This window comes from Oncorhynchus kisutch, unplaced genomic scaffold (assembly GCF_002021735.2).
Source record: "Oncorhynchus kisutch isolate 150728-3 unplaced genomic scaffold, Okis_V2 scaffold2113, whole genome shotgun sequence".
Classification (NCBI taxonomy): domain Eukaryota; kingdom Metazoa; phylum Chordata; class Actinopteri; order Salmoniformes; family Salmonidae; genus Oncorhynchus; species Oncorhynchus kisutch.
In genome coordinates this window covers 9,599-30,827 of record NW_022264058.1, presented here as the reverse complement: position 1 = coordinate 30,827, position 21,229 = coordinate 9,599, and the positions used below count along the sequence as shown (strand labels likewise).

Here is a 21,229-nt window from a genome sequence, read left to right as displayed (position 1 = left end):
AGTGATTCAAAAAATTTGGAAAACCCGAAGTCCTCATAGGAGAGTCCGCGCCTCACTGTGTGTGTGGAACAAATCTCTGTTTCCTTGGTAACCAGAACTCATTATTACTCTTCCAGTATCTTTCGGTTTTTAGAGTAAATATGACTAGTTTTCCCTCCAAATGAATTCTGCCGACACTGTCGCTCTGAGAAGAACACTAATGTCACGATCGTTGTTGTGATCATACTCAGACCAAAGCGCAGCGTGGAATCGGTTCGACATCTTTTTATTTTAAGGAGAACCGAACAACTAAACAACAAAGAATAAACTAAACGTGACGTTCTGTAGCGCTCACAGGCATCAACACAAAAACAAGATCCCACAAAAACCCAGTGGGAAAAGCTGCCTAAATATGATCCCCAATCAGAGACAACGATAGACAGCTGCCTCTGATTGGGAACCATAACAGGCCAACATAGAAATACAAAAACTAGAGTGCCCAACCTAGTCACCTAACCAAATTAGAGAATAAAAGGCTCTCTAAGGTCAGGCCTTGACAACTAAGGGATGGGATGGGGGTTGGCATTTTCGTCAGGGAGCCTGTACACTGTGTTCATAAAACATTTCCCATCACAAGATTTTGGGACGATGTAGGATCATGAAACCTGTGACATAAATATTGTATATTGTAGTGGGAAGCTAGATTTAGTCATGTCTGAGGGATATAGTAGAAACCCATGAGCACATAACACAATATAACACAAACACACTGGTCCTTATATAGTGCACAGCTTCTGGCCAGAGGGAGGGAGAAAGGATTGATTTTCATAAAGTTGGAACAAAGCCCAGATCTCGGGCCCTGCACACACACACGCACACGCACACAGTAGTCGGGGCCTTACCCAGCAAGTGGTGGTTTGGATAGGGGCCAGCACAGCTCCAAATATAGGACTTCAGTCCTCTGATTTAGTGTTAATTAACTGAGTTTTATTGTGTAATTACCTTTGCATTAGACCAGGCTATGATGTAGTTCACTGGAGGGTTATGCCGGTGGAGACAGAGGCTTGAACTCCATGTGTTTTGTGTGAAACAGTTTGACGTTTTTTTGAGACAGCGTCTCTCACTCTCACACTCTCACACACACACACTCACTCACTCACACACTCTCTCTCTCTCTCTCTCTCTCAATTCAATTCAATTCAAGGGCTTTATTGGCATGGGAAACATGTGTTAACATTGCCAAAGCAAGTGAGGTAGACAACATACAAAGTGAATATATAAAGTGAAAAACAACAAAAATTAACAGTAAACATTACACATACAGAAGTTTCATAACAGTAAAGACATTACAAATGTCATATTATATATATATACAGTGTTCTAACAATGTACAAATGGCTAAAGGACACAAGATAAAATAAATAAGCATAAATATGGGTTGTATTTACAATGGTGTTTGTTCTTCACTGGTTGCCCTTTTCTCGTGGCAACAGGTCACAAATCTTGCTGCTGGGATGGCACACTGTGGAATTTCACCCAGTAGATATGGGAGTTTTTCAAAATTGGATTTGTTTTCGAATTCTTTGTGGATCTGTGTAATCTGAGGGAAATATGTCTCTCTAATATGGTCATACATTGGGCAGGAGGTTAGGAAGTGCAGCTCAGTTTCCACCTCATTTTGTGGGCAGTGAGCACATAGCCTGTCTTCTCTTGAGAGCCATGTCCGCCTACGGCGGCCTTTCTCAATAGCAAGGCTATGCTCACTGAGTCTGTACATAGTCAAGGCTTTCCTTAATTTTGGGTCAGTCACAGTGGTCAGGTATTCTGCCGCTGTGTACTCTCTGTGTAGGGCCAAATAGCATTCTAGTTTGCTCTGTTTTTTGTTCATTCTTTCCAATGTGTTAAGTAGTTATCTTTTTGTTTTCTCATGATTTGGTTGGGTCTAATTGTGCTCTCTCTCTCTCTCTCTCTCTCTCTCTCTCTCTCTCTCTTTTTGTCACTCTCTTTCGCTGTAATTTGTTTGTGTTTGTATACCTCAGATAATAACGGTGTGTGTGTGTTTCCAGGTGAGAGGAGGACAGTGGTGTCCTGTATGAGGCTGGTCAATAAAAGCATGACTCTGGTGAATGACAGCCTCTGCAAACCAGAGAACAGGCCGTTACCCCAAGTACGACGCTGCAACTCACACCCCTGCCAGTACAGGTGAGAGACACACACACACACACACACACACACACACACACACACACACACACACACACACACACACACACACACACACACACACACACACACACACACACACTGTATCAGGAATAGTTGAATGAGAAACAGGATGATGAAAAGAGTGCATCATCCTGTTTCTGAGTGATTATAAAAAAACAGTTCCATTGAGTTGAATTGGCTGTAGAAGGAGGATCCAGAATACTGTGCAGTGGAGTGCCTGTCAGCGTGCACAGTGGGATTGTTTCATGTCCTACTCAGGCAGAGTTTTACATTAGAGGAACTTGCAGCAAGGAATGTTTCTGAGCTGTACTGCTGATGCATTTAAACCAGACCACTGATCTCTCTGTTCAAAGATACAGGGCTGTATCTCAAATGGCAGCCTACCCCCTATATAGTGCACTACTTCTATAGGGCACTGGTCAAATTAGTGCACTATATAGGGAATAGGGTGCGAGATGTACGTGGTTTGAAGTGCCTTATTACCTTATCCACATAAAAGGCAGAGTGCCGTCTGGCCTATTGAACCGGCCTCACACTGACTCCCACTAATGTACTTGTATATCACTCAAACTTCAGGGTAGAGAATTCTGTTGTCGCTTTGAACTAGCTCACCTGATTCACCGAAACATGGGGCTTGATAAGTAGTTGACAAGTTGAATCAGGTGTGCTAGCTCAGGAATGGTTCAAATACATGGAACAACTGGAGTTCCCCAGGAGAGCCATTCCACTTCCTCCCGCTTCAGCTCACACTGAGACAAGCAACTGGGACCTCTGCCTCACAGATTCATGTGACTGCCCTCCTGAAATGTTTTTAGTCAGTTGTGCCACCAAAAAGCTGGCTATTAGTCAATGTGAGTGGGCACATTTCAGGCTGAGGAGTGAGGCTACAAATCCCCTTATGTTACACTCACTGAACTGTGGTTTCACTCTGTCTAGATTTTAGCCTCTAGAGTCTAGATTCTAAAGATTCTAGAATTCTATTTTCTAGCTGGTAAGTTGAGCACGGGGTTCCGTATTTCTGTTCATTTAACTTTATTTAAATAGAAAAATATTCCTTTCAAATAATTTTGGAGTGTTTTGGGTGCTGACTTTATACGACAGCCCCCATAGACATTGTATATATTTTTGGGCAACAGAAAAAGGACCTGCCCCACTATATTCCCTATAGTGTACTACATGTGACCCAGGCCCGGTCAAAAGTAGTGCACTATACTGTATCGGGAGTAGGGTGCTGTTTGGGACGTAGACAAAGACTCCCTGTATTTGGACCCAGCCCAGTTATATGTTTCTAAGACATTCATTGATGTGGATATATTTTGCAGTCTCTTAGCCTCTTTCCCCTTTGCATCCATTCAGTGGATCAGTCAGCTGCATCTCTACCATATAGGCAGGACTGGTTAGGTACAGACAAATATTGAATGGAAGTGGACAGTATTAGGACGTTGCTGTAAAGAAAGGAAGAGGAGGAGGGATAAAAGACATGGACATGGAAGCAGAACACACACGCATTCACACACATACACAGAAAGACAGACAGAGAGACAGACAGAGAGACAGACAGATGGATAGACAGACTGGGACCTCTCCATCTAGTTTATTACTACATCACCTGGAAAATAGAGGCCCAGTTTTCCAGAGGCCCCAGGTGCTTGGCTGTAACTCTTTATGACATAATTTCACCAGGCCTGGTGCTGTAAACCCCAAACCCCAAACTCTGTCACATCTACAGGGTAATGTTCATCAGGCACCAATTGGAAGAAGATGCTCTGAAACTGGGGAGGGACTACCTGGACTTGGTCCAATAAGGAAGGTTCTTTTTCCTTTTCTGTTTGAAAACGTTTTGCTACGATGTGCCCTACTGATCACGACCCAGTCGATTAGTCAACACTACTTCATTGGCGACATCGTAGCGTACAAAAGACGCTTGGTGCTTTTTAATCCTGGGAGGATAGTGTGTTGGTACTGTTTATTGTTTTAAATGAGAATTTAAGCGTATTTCAATTTCTCCGTTTCTGTCTTTGTTTTGTGTTGCATAGTGAACCACTCTTGTTTAACACAGAACACTTAAAGGTCCAATGCAGCTGTTTTTATCTCAACATCAATCATTTGGGTGACAATTAAGTACCTTAATCTGATTGTTTTCAATTAAAATGGTAAAAATGGCTTATTAGCACAGAGCAATTACTCAAGCAAGAATTTTGTAGGACTGTAGGACTGAGTGGGAAACTGAGAACTAGCTGTTATCGGAAGAGAGGTTTGGAACTCTTTTTCTTCTTATTAACTAATTTACTGCCTGGTGTACGGGAGTTGAGCGATGAGACAAGATAACAACTGGATACCATGAAATTGGGGAGAAAAGGGGGTAAAATTTTGCACTGGGCCATTAAATTGCTGCACTGGGCCATTAAATGTTTACTGATTGATTAAAAGAGATGGTGCTTATTTCTACACTTTCATTTCTACATATCTGCCAACATTAACCTGTTGATAATTTTACTCTAATCAATTTAATCAGAAAATACTTTAATGGCATGGAATGGGTTATCACATTACCAAAGCAAATATTTAGAAACATATTAAAAACATACACATGATAACACACACATGATAACACACACAGATTTTGTATTGTAGATACACTGCCGGTCAAAAGTTTTAGAACACCTACTCATTCAAGGGTTTCTTTATTTTTTACTGTTTTCTACATTGTATAATAATAGTGAAGACATCAAAACTATTAAATAACACATATGGAATCATGTAGTAACCAAAAAAGTGTTAAACAAATTCAAATATATTTCAAGTAGCCTTTGCTTTGATGACAACTTTGCACACTCTTGGCATTCTCTCAACCCACTTCACCTGGAATGCTTTTACAACTGTCTTGAAGGAGTTCCCACATATGCTGAGCACTTGTTGGCTGCTTTTCCTTCACTCTGCGGTCCGAATTATCCCAAACCATCTCAATTTGGTTGAGGTAGAGGGATTGTGGAGGCCACGTCATCTGATGGAGCACTCCATCACTCTCCTCCTTGGTAAAATAGCCCTTACACAACCTGGAGGTGTGTTGGATCATTGTCCTGTTGAAAAACAAATGATAATCCCACTAAGCCCACACATATGGGATGGTGTATCGCTGCGGAATACTGTGGTAGCCATGCTGGTGACGTGTGCCTTGAATTCTAAATAAATCACAGACAGTGTCACCAGCAAAGCACCCCACACCATAACACCTCCTCCTCCATGCTTTACGGTGGGAAATACACATGCAGAGATCATCCGTTCACCCTCACCGCGTCTCACAAAGACACAGCGTTTGGAACCAACAATCTCAAATTTGGACTCCAGACCAAGGGACAGATTTTCACCAGTCTATTGTCCATTGCTCGTGTTTCTTGGCCCAAGCAAGTCTCTTCTTCTTATTGGTGTCCTTTAGTAGTGGTTTCTTTGTCATTTCGCTTTGCTTATTACAGCTGTTCTTGCAATAATATGGACTTTTTACCAAATAAGGCTATCTTCTGGGATCCATAATAAACTCCAGGAAGAGTAGCTGGTGCCTTGGCAAGTACTAATGGGGATCCATAATAAACCCCAGGAAGAGTAGCTGGTGCCTTGGCAAGTACTAATGGGGATCCATAATAAACCCCAGGAAGAGTAGCTGGTGCCTTGGCAAGTACTAAAGGGGATCCATAATAAACCCCAGGAAGAGTAGCTGCTGCCTTGGCAAGTACTAAAGGGGATCCATAATAAACCCCAGGAAGAGTAGCTGCTGCCTTGGCAAGTACTAATGGGGATCCATGATAAACCCCAGGAAGAGTAGCTGGTGCCTTGGCAAGTACTAATGGGGATCCATGATAAACCCCAGGAAGAGTAGCTGCTGCCTTGCAAGTACTAATGGGGATCCATAATAAACCCCAGGAAGAGTAGCTGCTGTCTTGGCAAGTACTAATGGGGATCCATAATAAACCCCAGGAAGAGTAGCTGCTGCCTTGGCAGGAACTAATGGGGATCCTTAATAAATACAAATGCAAATCATCTCTCTCTCTCTTACTTTCCCTCTCTCTCCCTCTTTGTCTTTCTCCCCCTCCCTCTCTCTCTCCTCTCCCCCTCTCCACATCTATCTCTCTCTCCAGGTGGGTGACAGGGGAGTGGGGCCAGTGCTCGGTGACGTGTGGGAAGGGTCTCCAGCTGCGTGAGGTGGGCTGTGTGTACCAGCTGCAGAACGGATCCCTTATCCACACACGGGACTTGTACTGCCAGGGGGGCAAACCCCCCGCCCTGCAGGGCTGCGAGGGACGCCACTGCCTCACTGCCTGGGAGGCCTCTGAGTGGTCCAAGGTCTGTTGTGGTGGGGGGGGATGTGTGCTTGTCTATGCGACTATTCGTGGATGCGTGTTTGAGTGTTTCCGCACATCTGTGTGTGTCCACGTGTTTATGCGAGTTCCCGTGTGAGTGAGACACAGAGAGAGAAATAGTAAACCACTTACTTTCCTCAAAGTTTGATGCAGAATCATGTACGAGCAGCGCTGCAGTAGTACTGCATAATATAGACATCTGTCACCCCATCCCCCCCCCTCTCTCTCTTCCCTCGCTCCACTGAAGAGGAGGTAGAGTGGGTTGGAGAGGGGAGCTAATGAACCACCACAGGAGGCTTCTATAATGAGTAACACTCTGCCCTCTCTCTCGCTCCCTCTCACACACTCTCTCTATCCTCATATTTCTTTTCACTCATTTTCCTCCCTCTCTTTTTCCTGACATCACTCTAACCTCCCTCCCCCTCTTCCTCTCCCTCTCCTCCTCCACCTCACACTCCTCCTCTCACTCTTTTTCTTATCCTTTTCCATCCCCTCTCTTCCCTCTCTACTGTAATTATTTTCCACCTCTTCCTCCCTCTTTCATGTTCCCTTTTCTCTCCTTTATATGTCCCTTCCCTTTGTCCCTCTCCCTCAACTCCAATGTTTCCCTCTCTCCCTTTCCCTCATCTCCATCTCCCTTCTTCCTCTCCCTCCCACCCTCTCTCCCTCGTCTCCATCTCCCTTCTTCCTCACCCTCCCTCCCTCTCTCCCTCGTCTCCATCTCCCTCTCTCCCTCTCTCCCTCCCTCCCTCCCTCCCTCCCCTGGTCTCCCTCTCCCTTCTCCCTCCCTCTCTCCCTCGTCTCCATCTCCCTCCCTCTCCTCACCTTTTCTTCCCTCCCTCCACTCTCTTCTTCCCTCCCTCCCTCCCCTGGTCTCCATCTCCCTCCCTCCCTCCCCTGGTCTCCATCTCCCTCCCTCCCTCCCCTGGTCTCCATCTCCCTCCCTCCCTCCCCTGGTCTCCATCTCCCTCCCTCCCTCCCCTTGTCTCCATCTCCCTCCCTCTCTCCTCACCTTTTCTCCCCTCCCTCCCTCCCCTGGTCTCCCTCTCCCTTCTCCCACCCTCCCTCCCCTGGTCTCCCTCTCCCTTCTCCCTCCCTCCTCTCCCCAGTGTTCTTCAGACTGTGGCAGTGGGGTCCGTCGGAGGACAGTGAGGTGCACCAACCCCCAGGGGAACTGTGACCCCCTCTCTCAGCCTGCTGACCAGGAGCTCTGTGAGGACCACTCCAAATGTTACGAGTGGAAGACTGGGGACTGGTCCAAGGTATGGGCCATACACACACATAAATGACACACACACACTCTCTTTTTAATCAAATATCTATTTACAGAGATCTCCCATGTGGAGGGGACTCTAACCCCGGATGCCCCCTTCCAATTGATTAATCCCTCCCTGTGACACAGCGGTGTAGGTGATGCCAACATGGTGCCAACGCTGTGCCAGTCCTTATGTGGGCATCTTGACAGATAGCCTGACTGCACCTGCATCACTGTCTGACTGCATTCTCAATGGCAAACTATTCCCTTTATAGTGCACGCACGCAGGCAGGCAGGCAGGCAGGCAGACAGGCACGCACACACACACACACACACACACACACACACACACACACACACACACACACACACACACACACACACACACACACACACACACACACACACACACACACACACACACACACACACACACACTCTCTCTCTCTCTCTCTCTCTCTCTACTGGAGGAATGAATTAAGGCACCTTGGCCCTCACACCTTTCCAGCCACCAGTCTCTCTTCCCATCTGTCTAACTAGGGCAGGGCAATAGCAACAGGCTCAAGTCCATTTCAATTATTGTGGGTGAGAATGAACATGGGGAGTGTAGTTTAATTCCTGAAATGTAATTGACCTTGTCTGCTGTGGCTGGCTGTGAGGGGACAGGTGTCAACCTTTATTGCTGTACTCGTACTACACACAGACACATGAAGGAACACACACACACAGTAAAGTCCTCAGACCGGGATGGTACATACAAGCAAACCTCCTTATTAACACTTTGAACTACAGTAGGCGCCAGTCGGCTACTCTGGATCTGCCTCCTAAATGGCACTCCTTTTGACATTTGCCATTTGGGATTCATCCTCCGAGCTGAACTATACACTCGTCTGCTGGGCTCTGCAGTGGGCAAAAACCCTCCATTTACAAAACATGTTCACTAATCATTCTGTTTGTTTGCTTGTCTCTTTAGAGATCATTTCAAAACTGAGAGTTCAGGATGAATGAAAGCTCTGAGTAATGCAAAGTGTTTCCTCTCACGGATGAGTCCCAAATGGCACCCTATTCTCTATATAGTGCACTACTTTTGACTACAGTCCTATGGGCCCTGATCATAAGTTGTGCACTATAGAGGGAAAAGGATGACATTTGGGACATATCCTGTGTGATTGTAACCTCAACTAACTCATTCAGCTGCTCTGTTCTGTAATGTACTGCCAAGAATTAAAACACCCATATCTTAGTTAATAAATGTACAAATTGTCCAGATATCCTCCCCAAAGGGGAACTAAAAAGCTACTATATGGGCGGTTCCAATAAGTCCACACAGAATAACATGCTATAACGCTTTACTAGTCAAATAGAGACAGGAGCAACACAGTAGAATACTAATGGGAGACAGCGTTATACAGGAAGTATACGAACAAACAGGGACAACATATATGCTATATGTGTTCCAACATATTACAGATTATAAACTGGGTGGTTTGAGCCCTGAAGGCTGATTGGCTGACAGCCATGGTATATCAGACCATACACCACGGGTATGACAAAACATGTATTTTTACTGCTCTAAATATGTTGCTAACCAGTTTATAATAGCAATAAAGCACCTCTGGGATATGTGGTATAACAGATTTAAGATGTACAATTGATTTATTTATCCTTGTTATAGTTAAGGAAACCGAGCAGTACATTCTCCCATAATAAACAAAAGTCATCAAGAATATTGGCAATTATAAATCTACAAATATCTCTTTCATGTAGACAATGCCAAAATAAATGCCAAACAGTTTCTGGATGCTCATCACAAAGAGTACAGTTAATGTTCATGTCTTTTTTCTTCAGGTAAGGATTCACAGGTAATACTTATGGATCATTCTGAAAGAACTTGTTAACAAGCAGATAAGCAGCTATTTGTGTGGTAATAACCAAACGTTTTTCCAGCAGATATTATTAATAAATGTATTCCAGTAAGTTAGAAGTAAGGAATATATATAACATATCCTTTGAAATAAAGCAGGTATTGTTCTGAGGGAGCAAGGAGAAACACAGTTTTCCTACCGGAGAGTCAACTGGACGAAGAGAGGATATCTCAAATCAAATCAAATCAATAAAGAAGGTGAGGTGAGGTCTGGTTACACCTCTAAACAGCATTACAGTTCCAGATGGAATAGCATCAAAGACTATGCAAACTCTTTAGGTGTAACAGGGATATGTAAAGAGATCCCCAAAAAATCTGCAGAACTGAGTAACATCCCTTCTGCATTAAAAAAGTGACTCACCAGGAGGATATGATTATCAACCTAAAAACAAAGACTTGTTTCTAGACAAAATATTCTTATTGTTCCAAATGCAATACCTATGAGGGGGGGGAAATGATTGTCATTACGCACACCTGGCCCCTGTTCCCAGTGATTAGTACTTGTATAAGTGTGCACTTGGTTCACCATTGTCTTGTGGATTATTGTTACTATGTCCGTTGGTATGTGTGAGTACCTGCGCTGTGTGTTTTGGCTTTCGTGCCATTGTGGATTGCGCAGATGATTACGGGTCTCATCCCGTGTGTTAATCATTGTGTGCGTGTGTTATTTATTCGAGGTACTCCTCGCTCTTTTGTTTGGTCTTCGTCCCAGTGCCTTTATACGGCACGCCGTGATTTGGGCTTAATAAAAAAAAATATTACGCATTCCTGCGCCTGTCTCCCGACCCTTCATACCAGCGTGACAGTGATGTTTACATTTTAATACCACACCAAGGCTCATGTGTCTATGAAAGAAGATCATTTTAAATCGTATTAATGTTATAGTTACAAAGCAAAATGTAATTGAAGCCAGCAAATCAGGAGAGGATATAATGAGGGATGAAATTCCAAATTGAAGTTGGATTCTTTAAGAAGTATATATTTTTTTTAATCTAGCACCACATTCATATGCGTCCATAATGACAGATTTCCTAATATAATGTGTATCATTTTTCCAGATGAAGTTGAAAAACATCTGGTCAACAGCTTTACCTATTGTGTTGTCAAGATGTAGGGACTGAGCTTCGTAAGAAAGTCTGGAGGTGCCCTTAGCTTTGGAAAGCAGTACTCAACCTTTCAAGGAGGAATCCTTCTGCAACAATTGGTTCAACCTCTTTTTGTTTTGTTCAATAATGGGATTTAAGTTTAATGAGCATCTTTCCTATTGATTCTTAGATATGGTAATCCCAAGGTATGTTACTCTTTCCTTGACTGGAATATTTCAGATAGAGGGTACCACACAGTCTTTAATTAAGCAATAAGGCCCGAGGGGGTGTGGTTTATGGCCAATATACCACGGCTAAGGGCTGTTCTTACGCATGACGCAACATGGAGTGCCTGGATTCAGCCCTTATCCATGGTATATTGGCCATATATCACAAACCCCGAAATGCCTTATTGCTATTATAAACTGGTTACCAACATAACTAGAGCAGTAAAAATAAGTGTTTTGTCATACTCGTGGTATACTGTCTGATATACCACCTCTGTCAGCCAATCAGCATAGTGATTTTAGGGATGGTGACAGTACTGGCTAGTTGTATGTCAAAAATGTCTTAATGGTTAGGGTACGTCATTATCACACCGTTGTTAAAGCACTGTATTCAGCCAGTTCATTATAATAAAGACTACTTCACCTCAAAGCACATGGAAGTGATTTGCATTGTATGGAGGTAACCTGCCGGTTCCACTAGTTACACTAATGTTATCTGACAGTCTTTGTCAAATCTCTCCTCGATGAACCCCAGTTCCACTAGTTACACTAATGTTATCTGACAGTCTTTGTCAAATCTCTCCTTGATGAACCCCAGTTCCACTAGTTACACTAATGTTATCTGACAGTCTTTGCCAAATCTCTCCTTGATGAACCCCAGATCCACTAGTTCCACTAGTGTTATCTGACAGTCTTTGTCAAATCTCTCCTTGATGAACCCCAGTTCCACCTTAGTTACACTAGTGTTATCTGACAGTCTTTGCCAATTCTCTCCTTGATGAACCCCAGTTCCACCTTAGTTACACTAGTGTTATCTGACAGTCTTTGTCAAATCTCTCCTCGATGAACCCCAGTTCCACCTTAGTTACACTAGTGTTATCTGACAGTCTTTGTCAAATCTCTCCTCAATGAACCCCAGTTCCACCTTAGTTACACTAGTGTTATCTGACAGTCTTTGTCAAATCTCTCCTCGATGAACCCCAGTTCCACCTTAGTTACACTAGTGTTATCTGACAGTCTTTGTCTAATCTCTCCTCGATGAACCCCAGTTCCACCTTAGTTACACTAGTGTTATCTGACAGTCTTTGTCAAATCTCTCCTCGATGAACCCCAGTTCCACTAGTTACACTAGTGTTATCTGACAGTCTTTGTCAAATCTCTCCTTGATGAACCCCAGATCCACTAGTTCCACTAGTGTTATCTGACAGTCTTTGTCAAATCTCTCCTTGATGAACCCCAGTTCCACCTTAGTTACACTAGTGTTATCTGACAGTCTTTGCCAATTCTCTCCTTGATGAACCCCAGTTCCACCTTAGTTACACTAGTGTTATCTGACAGTCTTTGTCAAATCTCTCCTCGATGAACCCCAGTTCCACCTTAGTTACACTAGTGTTATCTGACAGTCTTTGTCAAATCTCTCCTCAATGAACCCCAGTTCCACCTTAGTTACACTAGTGTTATCTGACAGTCTTTGTCAAATCTCTCCTCGATGAACCCCAGTTCCACCTTAGTTACACTAGTGTTATCTGACAGTCTTTGTCTAATCTCTCCTCGATGAACCCCAGTTCCACCTTAGTTACACTAGTGTTATCTGACAGTCTTTGTCAAATCTCTCCTCGATGAACCCCAGTTCCACTAGTTACACTAGTGTTATCTGACAGTCTTTGTCAAATCTCTCCTTGATGAACCCCAGTTCCACTAGTTACACTAATGTTATCTGACAGTCTTTGCCAAATCTCTCCTTGATGAACCCCAGATCCACTAGTTCCACTAGTGTTATCTGACAGTCTTTGTCAAATCTCTCCTTGATGAACCCCAGTTCCACCTTAGTTACACTAGTGTTATCTGACAGTCTTTGCCAAATCTCTCCTTGATGAACCCCAGTTCCACCTTAGTTACACTAGTGTTATCTGACAGTCTTTGTCAAATCTCTCCTCGATGAACCCCAGTTCCACCTTAGTTACACTAGTGTTATCTGACAGTCTTTGTCAAATCTCTCCTCAATGAACCCCAGTTCCACCTTAGTTACACTAGTGTTATCTGACAGTCTTTGTCAAATCTCTCCTCGATGAACCCCAGTTCCACCTTAGTTACACTAGTGTTATCTGACAGTCTTTGTCTAATCTCTCCTCGATGAACCCCAGTTCCACCTTAGTTACACTAGTGTTATCTGACAGTCTTTGTCTAATCTCTCCTCGATGAACCCCAGTTCCACCTTAGTTACACTAGTGTTATCTGACAGTCTTTGCCAAATCTCTCCTTGATGAACCCCAGTTCCACCTATTCCATTGATTCCAGCATTGGCTGATTCAACTAATCAAGGGCCTGATGATTAGTTGCCCAGTCAAATCTAGTGTGTTAGTTTGCTGGTAAAATCAAATAAGTGAAAAGGCTGGGTTGTACTCAAGGAACGGTCTTGGAAACAGGTTTACCGAACTGAAAATCTACAGTGCATCTCCATTTCCCAATCGTAAAAACTGAGTCAGTCTGTTTTTGACATGCATGTAATTTATCATATGGAGTGTCATGTTCAGCTGCCTGATACAGGGTCAGATCTTATTTCCCCATTCTAACGGTTAAGGTTGGGATCGGGGAGAATGCAATCTAATCCTAGATCTGCAATGCTCTAGATCTGCAATTTGCCAGTCTCGGGGTCACTACAGCAGGTCAGGGGGAGGACCATTACATTTCTCTCCCTGTGTGGAACTGGAGACAGTGAGTGTATGTTTCCCCCCAGGATGCTGAGGAAGGTGCGTCCACCCCTCTCCTCTGCCCTTATTTAACTACAGATCTAGGATCAGATTGCTTTATTTCCAATCCTATCCATAACTGTTAGAATGTATCAGTGGCTAGAGACAACTTCTACCTATGATTCCACATGAGGGAATATATTTAAGTTTCTCCCTGAAACTGATCTAAGATCTGTTTTGTGATTCTGTCCCTGATGCTTAAAGTAAGGACTTACAGGGTAAGCTTATCCTAGATCTGTAATGTCTACCTAGAGCTCTGTGAGGGGGCTGCGTGAGCACATCTGGTTCAGTCATCATCAGACAAGCTGGAGAACATCTGAAGGTTTTGTGTGTGTTTGTGTGTGTGCTGTCTGTCAGTGTAGACGCCATAGCCCAGTTCTCATTAACAGTAATCTCGACTAATCCTTCATCAGAACATTCTAGAGGGGGTTTGTTAATCCAAACGGGCAATTACAGAGCTGCATTTTATTTTCTTCCCTTGTTTACACACACACACACACACACACACACACACACACACACACACACACACACACACACACACACACACACACACACACACACACACACACACACACACACACACACACACACACTGTTAGTAGTAAGTATCACTTCATTCAGGAGCACTACAGCAAGGCAGTTAACCCCCAACAACTGCTCCCTGGGCTCCGATGACGTGGGAAACACTGCCATATACAGTGCACTACTTTTGAACAGAGCTGCATGGGCCCTGGTCAAAAGTAGTGCACTGTATATGGCAGTGTTTCCCACGTCATCGGAGCCCAGGGAGCAGTTGTTGGGGGTTAACTGCCTTGCTGTAGTGCTCCTGAATGAAGTGATACTTACTACTAACAGTATAAAGAGAATAGGGTGCCATTTGAGATGCACCTTACCTCACCATTCCCACTGAGAAGGGACTTCAGTCCGGCATTTAGACAATCTGACAGAGCTGCTGCCGGAATTCCTTTCATCTTCCCAAGGTGTCTTTTCCAGGTACACAACACCTGTGTGTTCCAAATGGCACCCTATTCCCTATATAGTGCACTACTTTTATTCGGGGCCTCATAGGGCTCTGTTCAAAAGTAGTGCACTACTGTAAGTAACAGAGTGCTATTTGGGATGCAGACATAGACTACTGTTCCTCTACCTCCACATATTCTAACAGACTTTTTAAAAGGGCTTTTAAATGAAAGCCACCTGACACTGACCTTTCCCTGTTAACACACCTAGTAGAGGAGCCTCTGATCGGACTGTCAGGTGTTCTGTAATGGAGCTGGGAGAGAGCTGGGGATGGAGCTGGGAGAGAGCTGGGGATGGAGATGGGAGAGAGCTGGGGATGGAGATGGGAGAGAGCTGGGGATGGAGCTGGGAGAGAGCTAGGGATGGAGCTGGGAGAGAGCTGGGGATGGAGATGGGAGAGAGCTGGGGATGGAGATGGGAGAGAGCTGGGGATGGAGATGGGAGAGAGCTGGGGATGGAGATGGGAGAGAGCTGGGGATGGAGATGGGAGAGAGCTGGGGATGGAGATGGGAGAGAGGTGAGGATGGAGATGGGAGAGAGCTGAGAGAGAGTTGGGGATGGAGCTGGGAGAGAGCTGGGGAAGATGGGGCTGGGAGAGAGCTGGGAATGGTGGAGAGAGCTTGGGATGGAGCTGGGGAAGATGGGGCTGGGAGAGAGCTGGGAATGGTGGAGAGAGCTGGCGATGGGGCTGGGGATGGGGCTGGGAGAGAGATGGGGATGGGGCTGGGGGAGATGGGGATGGGTTTCACTTTCCACCATTCCACCCATTTTCTGTCTGAAAAGTTCTATGTCACGTACCTGATGAAAGGACGTTCAGGTGCCAGCGTCTTGGTCAGTTTCTCATTCAGGAAATCTAATAACAGGAAATAACTGTTGGCTGCTATTTAGTGCCGGGCTTATATCTGGTGTGTTGTTCTGATCCTGTGCTAATTGTGTTACTACCCCCCCACCCTCTAACCGTCCTGAATGTATTACCTCATTTTCTCTCCTAATGATGTTAAAGGGGAATTCTGGAATTTAAAACTAATGACTCAGGTAAGTGGTGGGGTGTCCATTGTTGTTGTTCTTTGAATCCCCGATTGCCCCTTTAAAGTCCTCAAATGACTCCTCTGTCCCACTCCCCCAACGCTGGACAATAAACTGACCGGCTCTCCTTTCTTCCCACCACTATCAGACCATGAGTCTATTAGCATGTCTTAGAATATCATTCAGATAAGCTGCTGATTCAATTGTTGTTGTGAGTTATGAGGAGGTCATGCCTCTAGGGATGTGGCTATGATATTAGAGCTAGGATGCATCCCAAACGCCACCCTGTTCCCTTTATAGTGAACTACTTTTGACCAAAGCCTTATTGGCTCTATAGGGGATAGGGTTTCATTTGGGATACAGATAAAGTCTTATGGGAGTGTTGCTATGATCGTGTCCCCATCAGCTTGTCTCCTAATGATGTTTCAGATAATGTTCTCTCTGTCTCTTAGTTTGTGTTTTCATTTGTTTGTTTGTGCTTCAGCAGTAGTGTGTGTGTGTGTGTATGTCTGTGTCTGTGTCTGTGTGTGTGTGCTTTCCTCTGTGTGTGTGTGTGTGTGTCTCTCCAGGGCCTTATCTCATAGACTTATCTCATTGTGATCATGTTCATCAGTGATAATGAAAGCTTGGTGAAAAAACCTTCTGAGAATCATTCTAAGTACCTATAGAGATGTGGGATCATGATAATCGGATTGTTTTTGAGCAGTGTCAAGTCAACAAGTCCTTTGGTAGAACACCGGGCCGTTTACAATAGCTATTGAAATGGCTTCCACTAATTGCCTCTCTGTGAAGTGAATAGTAAATCCACCTGCTTGAATCGAGGGCCTGGGAACGACTGTTGTTCAGAGTTAATTATTGGACGAGGCTATAGCTGTTGGCTGCCAAGGCACAGGCCTGTGTACAATGGGAATCCGTTGTCTGTCGCCTCTGATGTTTCCAAGCTTAGAATATCAAAGTCCTCTTTCTTTGGCCCCATTCCATGTTGGTTTCTCCTAGACCCTTACCTCCATCTCCTACCTCCAGCCCCTACCTCCAGCTCCTACCTCCAGCCCCTTACCTCCAGCTCCTACCTCCAGCCCCTACCTCCAGCACCTTACCTCTAGCTCCTACCTCCAGCTCCTACCTCCAGCTCCTACCTCCAGCTCCTACCTCCAGCTCCTACGTCCAGCCCCTACCTCCAGCTCCTACCTCCAGCCCCTTACCTCCAGCCCTTACCTCCAGCCCCTACCTCCAGCTCCTACCTCCAGCCCCTACCGCCAGCTCCTACCTCCAGCCCCTACCTCCAGCTCCTACCTCCAGCCCCTACCTCCAGCTCCTTCTCCAGCCCCTTCTCCAAGCCCCTTACATCCAGCCCCTTTTCCAAGCCTCTTACCTCCAGTCCTTTCTCCAAGCCCCATACCTCCAGCCCCTTCTCCAAGCACTTTACCTCCACTCCCCTCTCCAAGCCCTTTACCTCCAGCCCCTTCTCCAAGCCCTTTACCTCCAGCCCCCTCTCCAAGCCCCTTACTTCCAGCCCCCTCTCCAAGCCCTTTACCTCCACCCCCCTCTCCAAGCCCTTTACCTCCAGCCCCTTTTCCAGGCCTCTTACCTCCAGTCCTTTCTCCAAGCCCCATACCTCCAGCCCCTTCTCCAAGCCCTTTACCTCCAGCCCCCTCTCCAAGCCCCTTAAATCCAGCCCCCTCTCCAAGCCCTTTACCTCCACCCCCCTCTCCAAGCCCTTTACCTCCAGCCCCTTCTCCAAGCCCTTTACCTCCACCCCCCTCTCCAAGCCCTTTACCTCCAGCCCCTTCTCCAAGCCCTTTACCTCCAGCCCCTTCTCCAAGCCCCTTACCTCCACCCCCCTCTCCAAGCCCTTTACCTCCAGCCCCTTCTCCAAGCCCTTTACCTCCAGCCCCCTCTCCAAGCCCCTTAAATCCAGCCCCCTCTCCAAGCCCTTTACCTCCACCCCCCTCTCCAAGCCCTTTACCTCCAGCCCCTTCTCCAAGCCCTTTACCTCCACCCCCCTCTCCAAGCCCTTTACCTCCAGCCCCTTCTCCAAGCCCCTTACCTCCACCCCCCTCTCCAAGCCCTTTACCTCCAGACCCTTTTCCAAGCCTCTTACCTCCAGTCCTTTCTCCAAGCCCCATAACTCTTCGTTCTTCACAGATCTGATTGGTTTGGGTAGGTCTAAGCTATATGGTGATGGCTCCATCCCCTAAAAAGTCAAAGTGGTGGTCACACCTATACTGTTACTTAGACCTATCTAGTCCTTTCAGATCTGTGATCACTGAAGAGATAGGAGCTAGGGGAAGAGCCTGAGGACAGAGATGGATCTTAGCCTCAGAGCATGTATTACTATTGAGACGAAGCACTCTGACAGGGTATTTAGGACTCGTAAATCAGTCTATTCAAACATAGAACACAGCCTCCATCTGTAATTAGGCCTGTTTGGGATTATTTTACCGCTAGTAAATACCACACTACACCTTTATCTGTTATTCAGGTCTAGTCTCTTCTCACATTCAGTCATGAAGTGATTTGGCCCCCTATAAACAGTAGGGATGTGTTTCCAATAGCACCATATTCCCTATATTAATTAAGCACTTCTTCTGACCAGGGTACATAGGGCTCCGGTCACAAGTAGTACACTATATAGGGAGTAGGGTGCCATTTGGGATGCACACTAGGTCTATGGAAGATTACAATTACCTAAAATGTGAGGGGTAAACATATTAGGAAGTGATTATGTCCTAAAAAGTCTAGGACATCGACATGGAAGTCTGTTACAAATGGCTCTCAATGTCAAAATACTTCCTCTCGAGTTTGGAAGAGAAAGTAACTCAAGTGATTGGATCTTTCCAGTGCTCGTCATCCTGTGGGAAGGGCCTGCAGTCCAGAGTGGTCCAATGTATGCACAGAGTGACAGGTCGCCACGGTAATGACTGCCCCGTGGTGTTCAGACCACCCACCTACCGGCCCTGTCACCAGGAGGCCTGCAATGACAAAGTCAACGTCAACACCATCACCTCCCCCAGATTAGGTAACATAGTTTGTGTGTGTGTGCTTGTATGTGTGTGTGTTTTTGAGAGAGAGAGCAAGAGAGCAACAGAAAGAGAGAGAGAGACAGAAACAGACAGAGAAAGAGAGAGAGAGAGAGAGTGTGTGTGTGTGTGTGTGTGTGTGTGTGTGTGTGTGTGTGTGTGTGTGTGTGTGTGTGTGTGTGTGTGTGTGTGTGTGTGTGTGTGTGTGTGTGTGTGTGTGTGTGTGTGTGTGTGTGTGTGTGTGTGTGTGTGTGTGTGTGCATAAGTGGGTGCACATGTGTGTACTGTGTTTCTCTGTCTGTTGACGTGGCCCCTGTGCCCCTGTTCCTCTCCAGCTGCTCTGACCTACAAGTGCACAGGAGACCAGTGGACTGTGTACTGCCGTGTGATCCGGGAGAAGAACCTGTGCCAGGACATGAGATGGTACCAGCGCTGCTGCGACACCTGCAGAGACTTCTACGCCAACAAAACACCCCGCAAGAGTTAATGATGAAAGCACTCACACACATAACTGTACACAGACAGACACACACACACTTCACCTAGGGCTACGACTTTAGATGCTTCTGTAACACTTGACTTAAAGCTTGCGGGTATAATGCTTTGTAAGTCGTTATAAGCATGAATGAGCCTTTATAATGTGTTAAAATAAGGCTTATGATATGATATGTCTCTCTATGTATCAGCATGTTAACTGACTCAAAATGTCTGTTATTTAACCTGCTTCAGGAGATGATACTAATATATTGTAAGGGTCTCGTGGCATGTCTTTATGCCGGCAGGCTTTAAGTAAAGAGTTACGGATGGTTTTTCTGAATTATTCATATTCTTCTTATTAATTATAGGACATTACATTTTGGAGAAAAAGTGGAAATCAGTGCAGAGACCATTTCAAGTGGGATCATAAGCTTGTTGTCATGAAGACTTGAAAACCTTCTTTAACTTGTTTTATTGCTATAAACCAAAGCGAGTGACTTCACAGTCTGGGGAGTCTCTCGGTGGGTAGCCTGTCGCGTCAACGTTTGTTGTACAGTGTGATTTAACATTGGCGTTAACAAATGTGATAACTCTTTATGTGGAAAGGTCATTGTTGTCAGATTGTCTATAGATGCTCAGTGAACTATCAGAACATGTCTGATTTTCAAATGCACACGCTGAATCTAATACAGCTAGGGAGGCTGAATATGAGTAAATCTATGTTACTTGGAGCGGCAGGTAGCCTAGTGGTTAGAGCTTTGGGCCAGTAACTGAAAGGTTGCTGGATCAAATCCCTGAGCTGACAAGGTAAAAATCAGTTGTTCTGCCCCTGAGCAAGGCACTGTTCCCCGGGCCCTGACGAAGTGGATGTGGATTAAGGCAGCACCCTCACCTCTCTGATTCAGAGGGGTTGGGTTAAATGCGGAAGACACATTTCAGTTGAATACATTCAGTTGAACAACTGACTAGGTTTCCCCCTTTCCCTTACTTACATAGATAGAATGTATGTACATCACAGGAGGCTGGTGAGGGGAGGACTCCTCATAATAATGTCTGGAATGGAGTGAATGGAATGGTATCAAATGTTTGTGTTTGAAACCATTCCATTTATTCCGTTCCATCCGTTAGTATGAGCCCATCCTTCCCAATTAAGGTGCCACCAGCCGCCTGTGACATACATACATTACTTACACACACGTACATTAAAAGACGTGCAAGGGCTTTGTTATTGCATGTTAACAGAGGTGCAGTTGACATGTAATACATCTAAATGGTAGTTGGTACGTAGCATGTAGATCTGTAGGGGACTATCCAGATAAAGTGGGCCTGTATATTCTCTTGTGTTTAGTTCAGCTGGCCCTGTATTCACCAAGCCACTGGCTGGCCACTCACTAGACTGGGCCAAGAGACCTGGCTCGTGTTCATTAGGCACCAGATGGACTGAAACAGGTAGGGACTACTTGAACTTGTTCAATAAGAAACGCTCATTGTCTTTTTTCCGCTGCAACATTTGAAAACGTTTCCCATTGTGTGTTTTGATGAACATGACCCTGGTTTCTTCTCTTAGGGACAAACCGTAACTTGATGTCTTGAGATAACGTGAATTTCGCAAGTCTTGGTTACACATTTGAATCTCAAGTTAGGATTTGTCCCTTAGTTCCACGATAGATTATATGTACTTACATGTTGTTGTTGTTTTTTGTTGATGTCATTGTTGTTTTTTGGCGGTTGTTGTTATTTAAAACTAGCCAGGAGCCGTTATAAGGTACTGCAGTTCTACATTGAAATGATGAAGCTAACGATAGGAGAGGCCTAGTTCACTATTCCCTAGGCTCACCTGAAGGCCTTGGACAGCCCATGTAGCATCCGTCTCTCTCCTGAG

At 45.2% G+C, this 21,229-nt stretch overlaps 1 protein-coding gene across 1 annotated transcript; it reads left to right on the top strand.

Annotated features, from left to right (window-relative positions):
- The first annotated feature begins 2,049 nt into the window (after positions 1-2,049).
- Positions 2,050-20,801, top strand: LOC116369272 (A disintegrin and metalloproteinase with thrombospondin motifs 17-like). Its single transcript, XM_031819393.1, has 5 exons — positions 2,050-2,181; positions 6,339-6,543; positions 7,670-7,822; positions 18,692-18,869; positions 19,206-20,801. The coding sequence occupies exons 1-5, from the start codon at positions 2,072-2,074 to the stop codon at positions 19,355-19,357; spliced, it is 798 nt and encodes a 265-aa protein (XP_031675253.1). The 5' UTR covers positions 2,050-2,071; the 3' UTR covers positions 19,358-20,801.
- Positions 20,802-21,229: the final 428 nt, after the last annotated feature.

Excerpts from the sequence above, each read along its gene's own strand:
- LOC116369272 (XM_031819393.1), top strand. The coding sequence starts at position 2,072 with ATGAGGCTGGTCAATAAAAGCATGACTCTGGTGAATGACAGCCTCTGC. Across the intron at positions 2,182-6,338 it reads TCACACCCCTGCCAGTACAG|GTGGGTGACAGGGGAGTGGG; the intron begins GTGAGAGACACA and ends CTCTCTCTCCAG. Across the intron at positions 6,544-7,669 it reads AGGCCTCTGAGTGGTCCAAG|TGTTCTTCAGACTGTGGCAG; the intron begins GTCTGTTGTGGT and ends TCCTCTCCCCAG.